At 30.6% G+C, this 11,445-nt stretch overlaps 1 protein-coding gene and 1 long non-coding RNA gene across 2 annotated transcripts; both read right to left on the reverse strand.

Annotated features, from left to right (window-relative positions):
- Positions 1 to 2,121: 2,121 nt before the first annotated feature.
- Positions 2,122 to 3,499, reverse strand: LOC146940715 (uncharacterized). Its single transcript, XR_015033501.1, has 2 exons — positions 3,370 to 3,499; positions 2,122 to 2,656 (listed from the first exon to the last, which is right to left on the reverse strand). It is a non-coding gene; the product is annotated as an uncharacterized LOC146940715 (long non-coding RNA).
- Positions 3,500 to 6,249: 2,750 nt separating this feature from the next.
- Positions 6,250 to 10,418, reverse strand: LOC146940716 (macrodontain-1-like). The gene is made up of 5 exons (XM_085749896.1): positions 10,404 to 10,418; positions 7,639 to 7,711; positions 6,943 to 7,106; positions 6,625 to 6,789; positions 6,250 to 6,540 (listed from the first exon to the last, which is right to left on the reverse strand). The coding sequence occupies exons 1-5, from the start codon at positions 10,416 to 10,418 to the stop codon at positions 6,250 to 6,252; spliced, it is 708 nt and encodes a 235-aa protein (XP_085606022.1).
- Positions 10,419 to 11,445: the final 1,027 nt, after the last annotated feature.

The raw sequence follows: 11,445 nt of genomic DNA on the forward strand, positions 1-11,445 counted from the left end.
TTTTTAGTGAAGAACCATACGAAAAACACCTAAAGAATTGTACCTACGTTTTGTCCTTTCATTAAAATGGAAGAATATGAGTGAGGAAGATAATGAAGATGAATTGTTTTTGGGTTTTTATGAATGTAGATTTTGAGAAAGATGATAAGATGAATGAGTAAATGATTTTGGGTTTTTCTAATAAAAGATTAAGATAAATGAATTTTTAAGGTTGTGAGTATTAGTTTTCTTGTTTGAAGATGAATGGGGAAGAAGATGAAGTTGTTGGGTTTTATTTTTATTTTTTTTTATATGATAAGAATTTCATTTTAATTAATCACCTGAAAAAATAATGAAAAATTGATGACATTGTTGCCATGTCATCGATATATCAGCATTTTTAAACAACAAAATGGAAAAAGGATAAACTTGTGCACATTTTAAAGCATAAAGGACCTAAGTGGAAAAAAAAAAGATAAAGGACCTAGGTGTTACAAATAAATAAGATAAAGAACTTACGGAATAATTTTGTCTTTCTTTTAAATGTATCACAATTGAAAAGATTTATAACTTAAATATTGCAAATTGAAACAAAAAGGAATTGTTCAGAATTTTCATGTCTTAAAAGTTATGCATAAGATTTTTAATATAAACTAGTTGGTTGAATAACATATTTTTGTAAAATTTCGCTCTAGGGAAGAAATGAGCAAATTACGGAAAATATGAAATAAATACTCTATCTTATAAAAAAAGTGATATTTGTAAGATACATACTCTATCTTATAATTGATTGTTGTAAAACATTAAAGTTATATGAATCACTTTTTTTATAAGATTTTACAACAATCAATTTTAAGATAGGAAGTGATGATAGAGTATGTATCTTACAACAATCAATCTATGAACGACAATCAATATAATAACCTCATTTTACACCAACCTTAAATGATAATCCACTTTGTATTCATACTCAAATTTGGGGGATAAATCAATTGTAAATAATATGTTCCTTTGTCAGATTGTACTATTTTATGGCATCCTCTGCCTCTCGGCACAATAAAAAATCACTCATATAGACTACACTAATAAAATAATCCTTCAACACCTAATGTTCTCAGTTCCTACTGCATGCTACATATCTCACGAATGATTTTGAAGGCTTTATTTCCAAAAACATCTTCATCACACTTGTTTGCAAAGCTTTTGAGTTTGGTTGTCAGCTTCAAAACAAAGGGATCAATAAATTTTAATGCTAAAAAGTATATGCGGTACTAACTCAAGGAGAAGTGTAAAAGAATTCTGAAATTCATAATTGGAATCTTATTTTTGTTTATATCTGCAAAAAAAATGGTGAGAAGCTTCTTATACTAAAAAGAAGACAGGTGAACTTAAGCCTGTTCCTCCATTAAGATCAACAAATCTTTCATATTTCATGTGTCATTTACATATTTGATTGTGTCAAACAAAATTGGTGTTAAGTAAAAAAAAAAGTCAAAGTTCTACCAACTTAAATAAACAATGAAAGTATGAAACATTGAGACAACTTTTTAACTTCAAAACCATGACTTAAACAAATAATAAAACGTTCTTTGCCATAACAACTTAAACCTACCTTCTCAAATTGCATAAATTCATCTCCAATTTTCATATGTACCTATAAATTCATAAGTTAACAAAACAACAAACTTATATAAGTAATGAAGCTATTCATAAACTGTGTGTAGCAGAATTTGTATTTAGCAAAAATAAACTTGTGGTAAAAGTAAAAAAAATCCTGATATTAATACTGGGTGTCAAATTTAAAAAATAACACACCTCATCTAATAATAGTAGCTATCAAAACAAAAAGCAAGCCATCTCCAAAGAGTCAAAACTACAATGAATGAGTTATACTACTGCCAATATTACTTTAAATTCAAATGTAGATATTATAGCAATTTATAAGAGACTTCAGGAATATATTAGATACATTAGATGATGACTTGACAGTTACTTTTTTGGGAACTCGTATGAGGAATCACAGCAGCCCAATGGTTGCAATAGGGTGCAGCCAAGCTTTGCTGACAGTTTCAATTGATAGGAATGATAGCAATTACATTTTACTATTAAACTAATTAAATGATACAAACCGGTAGATGCTAGTTTGAAACCAAAAGCATAGATGGTAGTATATACAAACTGGTAGGAAAGAATACAATAGAACAATAGGAAACTAAATAACAAAATGTGATCACCATTAATATAAAATGGTACTTAAACTGAAGTAGAAATATAAGAGGTTTAGTTCAACCTTGATTACAAAGACTCATAGAAAATATAACTCTAACAATAGGAAACCAACCATAGAAATACATATTGTTAAAATTCATTAAACTGTAAGCACACATCACTGATAATTGCCTTAGACCAAACGATTAGAGGTAGATGCAGATGTTGAAAGCTGATAGACATAGCACACACTGAATGGATTTTTTTTGCTAACCTTGAAGCGGATGACTCCTGGCTGGAAGTAATTAGATTGAATAATATGATCCCAATCAAGTCCTATAAGAGTTGTATATTTATCATTGTTCCGAATAAGAACTTTAAAGTCTTTGTAGTATCCATTATCACTGCAACATGACAACTTCTCATAGAAAATCTGCTTCAAAAAGTCACCAAATTTAGATGGCAACACCTGAAAATTGAATAATTGAAAAGTATAGTTCATTATCACTGTCACAATGTTCTGGACTAAAACATTTTAAGAATAAATCATGATTCTTTATTTTAAAATGCGTGAACTTAACCATCAGGGCCCTCAAAATTAAACAACCACCAATTTCCTTCAACATTGAGTAAAACATCATTAATTCTACAAACCATAACCAACCAACAATTTACCATTTTGAAAATGTACTAACATTGACTATGAACTATGATGATTCTAAAATGAGATTGCTAGCATCAGCTGTAGAAAGGGAGAGATTGTGCTCTCCTTCATATGTAACTACCAGCATAGAAGCATCATCAAGAGCTCGCTCTACATGCTTTCTTGCTGGATACCCTCTCACACTATTGCACTTGAAGTATCCCCTATTATTGTTCCCAAAATTACACAAAATCAGCACCACTCACTCACAAGATTCATCATCATAGACTCAAAAACCCAATACACAAAAAAAGTCAAATAAAAAATATCCAATAATCATAATCATTCATAAACATTTGGTCCACTTAAAATTTTGAGTAGTCTAGCTACTATCTAGCACAAATACATAAAAAATCTAGCACAAAAATAGAAATTGAAATCTAGCACAAATACATAAAAAATTGTATAAAATAAATAGGTTCATATACATAGGGGAAGGGCAAAAAAATCAATTTATGATGTAATTGAATTGAAAGTACCTTGGATGAGGTGAACCTTTAATGGGTTTCTGACCATATTTTCTCCAAGAATAATCATCTGGTGTAATATCAGCCATCTTCAAGCTAATTGCAGGAACCCTAACAACCCTTTTCAATATCATTTTCCTACCTCAACAACCCAATTCAGAATATCAGAAAAAACATCTAAAAATATCATTTTTCGTTTTCAATATAGAAAAATAAATAAAGGGTTATGATTCTTTTGAAGAAAGTTTTGGTGAAATATTGTTAACTTAGATACTGTGCAACATAATATGCAGAACTCAAGCTTAGACATATATATAGCATAGAAATGAAATAAAGTAATTTTTATTTATACTAATAACAGGGGGGAAAACCTATATGTGTTGAAACAGATTGAGAACATAAGCAATGCAAAACGCTTGTTGAGAATATAACCCATGGACCAACAAATCACTATCCTAAACCATATCCTAATAAAAAAAAAAAAACACAACCCATGAACCAATCTAATAAGATCAATGAAGGATAGAAACACAACTATGCAGAAAAACCATCTCCCATTACTGACATATTCAAGTAACTTTCATATTAAGTTTAGTCATAAGAACCATTAAATTAACATCAATAACAAAAAAATTCTAGTCAAATCTTATAAGTTGCGTATCATTATCAAATTCAAAGAAGCTGCAAATAATAACAATAAATTGCAGCACATGTTAACAAAAGGTTGCTTTAATAATCTCTTGTCATTGTCACACTTAAGACTTACTCAAACTTTTATCAAAACAAAAATACCGATGTAATTCCAAATGTATAACATCGACAAAAAGAAATTATTAATAGATCTACAACAAAAAATAAGTAAATTTCTGCAACCTTAGCATCTCCGATAATGAACTCCATGTGTTGGTTTCCATTGCTAGCACTGACATTCCATGAATCCAACACCCTAAACCCAATCTTGTATATGTCCAATTTTTTTTTGAGATCCTTGATATAGTTGTAACCCCTCAACATTGAAAACCCTGCACAAAAAATAGACAACAATAAATTACCTACAGTGCAATCTACCGAAAACAACGTCACCAAATTCAGAAATTTGAATTAGGAAGGTTCGAAGGAGAAATAATAACTGAGCATTCTCAAATACATCTATCACCAAGGATTCAGCCAAAAAAAATTCCCTATTATTTGAAAGAATTGCAAATAGAGAAGAGTATTGAAAGCGAGAGACAATCGACAACATTCAAATAACTGAACAGTGATCAACAAATCTTGACTGCCAAGACACCAATTAATCCATCAACAATACATCTAAATTCTCACTAAACAAAGCTCAGCCAAGTTTAATCAAGTCATCTTATCAAAGTGTTTACCAATACACTCATATTCTCATTAAACAATGCTAGATGGGATTGAAGCTCCAAAAGAACTTGGAATGGTATATTACAATTGACGGTATAGAAACTATGGAAACAATCACTAATTATGAGATGCAAATAATCTGAAAAGGTAAATCTCAGTTAGGTTAGAAACTAAGTTCATGTTGTGAATATCAATTAAGACATACTCCTCCATTAAAAAAAAAAGAGAGACGTACTCATCAAGAGCCTTCAATTTATATTAACATTCTCTTATGGTCAATAGCTCCAATTTACAAAATGGTTTGCATTAATATGCTTTGTAATTGGTAAAAATTATGTCATCTAGCTCTACACATGTTTCAGCCCTCCACATCTCAGGTTTCAATAATAAGATCTATACCAGAAGCAACTACGGAATCTGATTCTAATCTTACATATTCTGCTGGCTTGATTTTAATAGAAACCGTTGAAGATTTGGAATTCCATGAATGTGATGGCAAAAGATTACATGAACATTTTCTTTCAATACACATTCTAAAACTTTTCACACATCAGGAGAAAGTATTGGCAAAAATAGCAAGACAGCCACATACATGTGTGAATCAGAAAATAAAGGAAAATAGCTGCATTCATCTTAAATTTTAAGACTGATCAACCAAAGGGATTTAAAATCAATCAAACTTTCAGCATGTATCCAACATCTTATCCAAATTTTGTGGATTCAACAACCAAAGTAACCCAAATCCAAGATAATATTCAATAGTACACAAAGAAAACTCCTTTGAGGTATCTAACAAACACTTGTAATTAGAATCTGTTCATCCCAGAAATTAAAAACACTGAAAATCATAAATTCTTCAAAAAAACCTTCTACAACATTAAAACAAAGTTCACCACGTACAAGCATGCACCTCATCAACCAAATTTTTTTTCCAATTCCTTCAACTCATCAAAACCAATACAAATTCACACTAAAAATCATAAAATCACCCCCTTTCACTCCAAGAACAACAACAAAAATTTAACTATCAAAACAAACCCAGTTTTTAGTTTCAATCAAAATTTTGAACTTAGAATTGATAGACACAAAACGTAAACAACAAACAACAAAACAAAACCATAAATCAAAACCTAAGCCATAATCCAAAAACCCTTTTTGAAGACATGCAAGCAATAAACCAACAAAACCCTAAGAAAATCTGAAGAAAAAAAAAAAAGGCAACCGATCATCATCTCCAATTGATCAAAGGAAGAAGAAGATACCTGGAGAAAAAACAAACACTGCGATCTCAGGAGAAAACGGACACGACCAAAGGAGTAAAACACTAATTGCTACCCAAACAGCTACAATAAAGGAGTCTGAGAAAGTGACCATAATGCAAGGAATATATACCCATCAAGAAGCATGAAAAACGTGGCAAGGAAGAAAAATCAAACACTTATATGATTACAAATTTTCGCAAAATAGTAAAACCATCCAGAAAAATTATTATACATAGTTAGTAGAATAGATAGATATCAAAGTAAAAACTCAATCTTTATCTTCATCTTCACATGGTAAACCATTTTTGTCATAATATGTTAGACCTTCAAGAGCCCATGCCATATCAATCAAAAGCCTGCCATGACATGGTGCTCGGTCGATCTTGGCGTATCCTCCCTCCCCCCATTTATCTCCATGGGAGTTTTGGATGATCCAGTATTTGACCAATTTCTTTTTTTTCATTTCTTGTCCAAAGCCTATAATAGTAACTGCATGGTGTTCTTCATTTCCAAATTCATTTGTAAAATCTTTTGGATCTTTCGGACCAGAATATATGCCCTACAATTACAATGAAATAAAATAAAATAAAATTAAACCACAAGTTTAATTGAGCTTTGAGTAAATAGTTTAAATTTCACTCACCCCTTTGTAATTATTCAACTCTTTAACCCACAACATTTGTGCCGCAACTGGTGCTTGCCTGATCTTCTCTTCTAATTTCACTCCACAGAATTTATCTTTCTCCTTTTTGAAGGGCAGGTCATTTTTAAGATCTATCTCTGATAAAGTTGTGAAGCTTATGACCCTCTATATAAAAACAAAAAATATTAAAATAATGTGATAATAATAAATGTAAAAATACTAATGAGAAAATTATTGTACCGTGCGCTTATAGTCAACTGGCTTGAAACTCCCCACATAAGGACACGTTGTTTCTAAAATACACCCATTATATCTCACCCAATCAATTGCATCAACAAGAGTACGTCCATTATCGTTTTGTTCTTTATCTTTGATCAAATGATTATATAGGTCTTGTGGAGATAAAAGTATAGGGTCTCCCTTTTTTCCAATTTTGTGTAATGCCTCAAGCACAAGACAAATGGTGCATGCAAAGCAACAATCTGAAGGAGAAAAAACCAATGAGTTAAAAAAATTGATATATAATCAATATAATTTGTTTCAAACTAAAGAAATTAAGCTTAAGTGATGTGAATGTGCTAATAGATGTGACGATGTATTTGTTTCAAACTATATATAATTAGCAAAGGTATCTCAAATTTGATTGTACGGATTTAGTGGCGGTTGTTCACAGTATTAACAGTGGGAAAATTGGGAGTTTTTATGGGATGAGGCATCAAGAGGAAGATTAAATATTTTGCTTTCTCTAGATTGGAATGTCATATTTATGCATCTTTATAAGGAAGTAAATATATGTGATGATGTGTTAGCCAAATATAATCGTGCGGTAGATGTGGACTATCTATATTTCCGATTGATACCTATTGAGATGTCTTAGAATTCAGCTGATGATTTTCGACGTTTCTCATTACCTCGCCTAGTTGCTATGTAGTGTTTCTTTTCTTTTGGGATTCAACCCCTTTTTATTCCAAAAAATAAAATAAAATAAAGCAACAATATATAAAAGCAACTTACTGCCAAGGAGTTGATCTTTGATGGGGTTAAGAATATGATCATGGTCTCTCCAATCAAATGATTTGCTATCTCCCTGTATTTAAAAATTACACGGTTATATTTGTGTATAAAAACTAAAATAAATATTATATTTAAATTATAGAGATGTAAACAATTGAAAGGATGCATATCACAAGAAAATCTCCACAGTTTTAAAAACAGAAAATCTCAACCATTTTAAGGGAGAAAGATACTAAATCCCAACTAACTACTTAACAGAATTTGAACGCGTGCCCTTACCGGATATGAATCAACATCTTGCCAACCAAATCAACCAACGTTAACCATATTTATATTAAGTACACATATACTGTGACATAGGTTATTTAGAAATAAAGTAAATATTTTACAATCAATTTAAAGATATGATTTGCGGCTACTAATTACTAGGATCATTCAAGTAAGAAGAAAAGTTGTTCTTTCCTGTCTTGAAAGTTATGTTATTTTAATATTAAAATACGGACACCTTATGTGACAATATAATACGGACTCGAGAAAGATATTGTTGATCTTTTGGCGAATGGTTTAGATGCCAATACTGATGGAAGGGTAATTGGTTCTTCTTGTTATTGTAAACTATTTTGTTGCAATTTATGGAATTAGTTATGTGAGACAATTCTATGGAATCAGGCGATATAGTTGTGCCAAGTTTTGGTCTTGCTTTATTCTACTAATAATCAAAGAATGTTGAATGGATTCTGAACTTTGATAATGTTTTGTCAACTTGAGTCTTTGTTTTATTCGATTTAGAATGGAACTTGAGTAAGATAAAATTATTTTTCTCACTACGCTTTTTCTGTTTAGTGTATAGGAAATATGAACATCTTATATGCTATAATCGTTCTCTTTAACTGATAGAGATTAGAGACCTTAGGACTAGTGAGAATTTTAAATTTGGCAGTGGTTAATGTGTTTGCAATGCAGAAATAGTTTGCTGTTTTAATCGAGTCACAGTTAATAGACTAAGTTCAAAAAGGTTGGAGTAGAGTACTGAGGCTTAATTTTATGCCTATGCGTAGCATCTCTACATAAAGTTTCTGCACAAATTCAGATTTTCTTTTGTTTGAAGGATTGCAAGCTTCTGTTGTCAAGGGACTGCATTTTTCTTATGCATAATTGCAAAATCTGCAGTTCATGGTCTGTTTGTATGTTTTTGGTGTCATTTTGGTTTTGATGTTATGAGTCTGGAACTTTATTTTAGTTTTTTTTTTCCTATCCTTTGAATGCGGTTATTGAGTAAATTTCTTTGTCCAAAAGGATAAGCAAGAATGTAGCTATCAGCTTCAAAGAGTTATTTGGTTAGGGAATACATTCTCTTTGTTCATGGGGATATTGACTTCATATGTTCACTCTAGTGTCTGTTTAACATAAATATGAGATACAAATAATTAATTATGACCAAAGAACAGCATAGTTTTATACTGCTGATGATCGACCAAAGAACAGTTCAGTGACTTCCTAGTTTCTCTCTGTTATGCTATAATGTTGTTACTATTTATCTCTGTTGCCATTTTATCCACTTTGTTATTTTAACACTGAATAAGTCAAATAACTGACTTGCATACTTTTATTTTCTTGTTTGCAGCTTCACGGGTTTCATGAATTTATTGAGTGTATAAGGCTTAATTTGAACAAGGTATGTTATATCTTGTTGATGTTTAAAATGGCTCCTACTATCTATGAGATTCTGTATTGTCGATGAAACTATTTTTAGGGTACTTTTAACCAACATGATTCTGTATTGTTAGTATAATCGATGAGATTATGTTTTTCCTGCAATCAAGAGCAGGAAGGATCCTCTCCCAGCTTCCATTGCTTTTGTCTCCTTACAGGCTGGTCAGGTATTCCCTTGGATTTGGATTGTGTATTCTGGAAATCCTACCAATAAACAATGTTTCGTTTTACTAATAGCTACTTTATGTTGTGATTTTTAGTCAAAGATTCGAGTTTCTTAATGAACATTAGCAAATGATTCAATGATAATCAAAATTGTATATAAATTATTTTGTCAGGAGAAAGTAATATGTAAGGTATCTTTCTTATCCCATACTTGTGTTAGCTTTTGAAATATTTGACTTAGAATTTACCTGGTCAAACAAGTATTTGGGAAACTAATATAGATATTCTGATTTTAGTTTTTTTTTTTTTTAAATAATTCTGATTTTAGTTTGTTAATTACTATCAATTCTAGGCTAGATGACTTGAAATATTTATTAAGGCTCGTAATGCTTTGTCTAGTAATGAACTAATGCTACATTTTGCATATATATGTGAATGCTAATGTCTTCCTTTCCAACATAATTTTCAAATTAGGTATACTCATCAAACTATGCCAACTTGTCTTCACTGTCATTTTCAGTGAAAGAGCTAAACAAGAAGAAAAAATGATACCTTGATAGTGAAGAACTTTGAAAGAGAGAAGATAAATAAAAGGTAAAATCTTTGATATACTAGTAAACCATCCAGAAACAAATATAAAGTCACACAACTAGATCATAAATAAAACTCCATTCTTTAATCCAGTCATACCAAGATGTAAAGCATTCTAAGATAAGACTATCATATACAACTACTATTTCACCAAGCAAGGGATTGTACAGGGAAAAAGACGGGGAAAAAAATGATTAACACACAAACAGAATGCCAAAATAAATTCAACCAATGTATCTGAATAGAAAAAACAACCAATGTCAACTTTTTCTATAAACTTAGAACGAAAAATATACCTTATCATCAGCCATGTTGGAAATGAGTTTGAGAGAGAGAGAGAGAGGGGGGGGGGGGGGGGGAAGAAAGGCTTGAGATAACTATGAAATTGTTAGGAACAAGTAGCAAGAGAATTTTTTTTTGGTGAAAGTAGCTAGAGATTTATTGTGAAGCATAACAAATAATCTATATAAGGCATAGCAGCAGCGCTGTGTTGCTGTGTTGCTGTGTTGCTTTTTGGTTTCTGCCTACTGTCTACTGTCTGCAGTACTTCTTGTGCTGCTGATGGTGTGTTAATAAAATTTGTTGTCATAAAAAAAAATAATTAAAAACTCGTTACTAATGATAAAAGGTTTAGATAGTTAGTTTGACATAAAAAATATTTGAATTAGTTTCTATAAGTTTATATATAAAATACAAAAAACACAACTACATATGATATTGTGTCATCCTAAATCAAGAAACAAGACAAACAAAAGGCAAAAAGAAAAAATATTTTTTGTAGCCATATTTGTGTTACCTTAATCAAGATGGTGATGTTTTGGATGAGAATGATAAAGAGTGATTTTGCTATTATTGGTTTATGCTTGCTTTTACAAGACAAACTTATTCTATGTATGTAAAATATGGTTCTCTGGCATAACACAAACATACATACGGATCCTACACTCCCCCACATTAATTGATGGGTTAATTATGTTTTTGGTTCCTACAAAATTGTGACCTTGTAAGTTTAGTCCTTACTTAATTTTAATAGCATTTTTAATCCCTACAAAAAAAAATTACTTATAATTTTAGTCCCTGTTAAAATAAATTTTGTTTAATTATCCTTAAACTCTTAAATTTTTTAACGATTTTTTTTTATACAAGTTTAGAACACTATGAAAGGTTCATTTACTAAAATCTATAATTTTTTAACATAAAATAAATTAAATATGAATTTTTTAAAACGACAAAAGTTTAAGATATAAGTAACAAAAATATGGACGTAGAAATCAAATTTTTGCGATATTTTTTTCGGAGGACCTTTTAATAACGTTCTTAACACGCCTGTAAAAAATT

Source organism: Medicago sativa, chromosome 3, assembly GCF_051527215.1.
Source record: "Medicago sativa cultivar Bolivia chromosome 3, Bolivia_mono, whole genome shotgun sequence".
NCBI classification, from domain to species: Eukaryota; Viridiplantae; Streptophyta; class Magnoliopsida; order Fabales; family Fabaceae; genus Medicago; species Medicago sativa.

Bases quoted from the DNA above. Each gene is read 5' to 3' on its own strand.
- LOC146940716 (XM_085749896.1), bottom strand. The intron at 7,107-7,638 runs GTAAGTTGCTTT...TTTCTCCTTCAG, and splicing joins CAAAGATCAACTCCTTGGCA to ATTGTTGCTTTGCATGCACC. The intron at 6,541-6,624 runs GTGAGTGAAATT...TTGTAATTGTAG, and splicing joins AGTTGAATAATTACAAAGGG to GGCATATATTCTGGTCCGAA.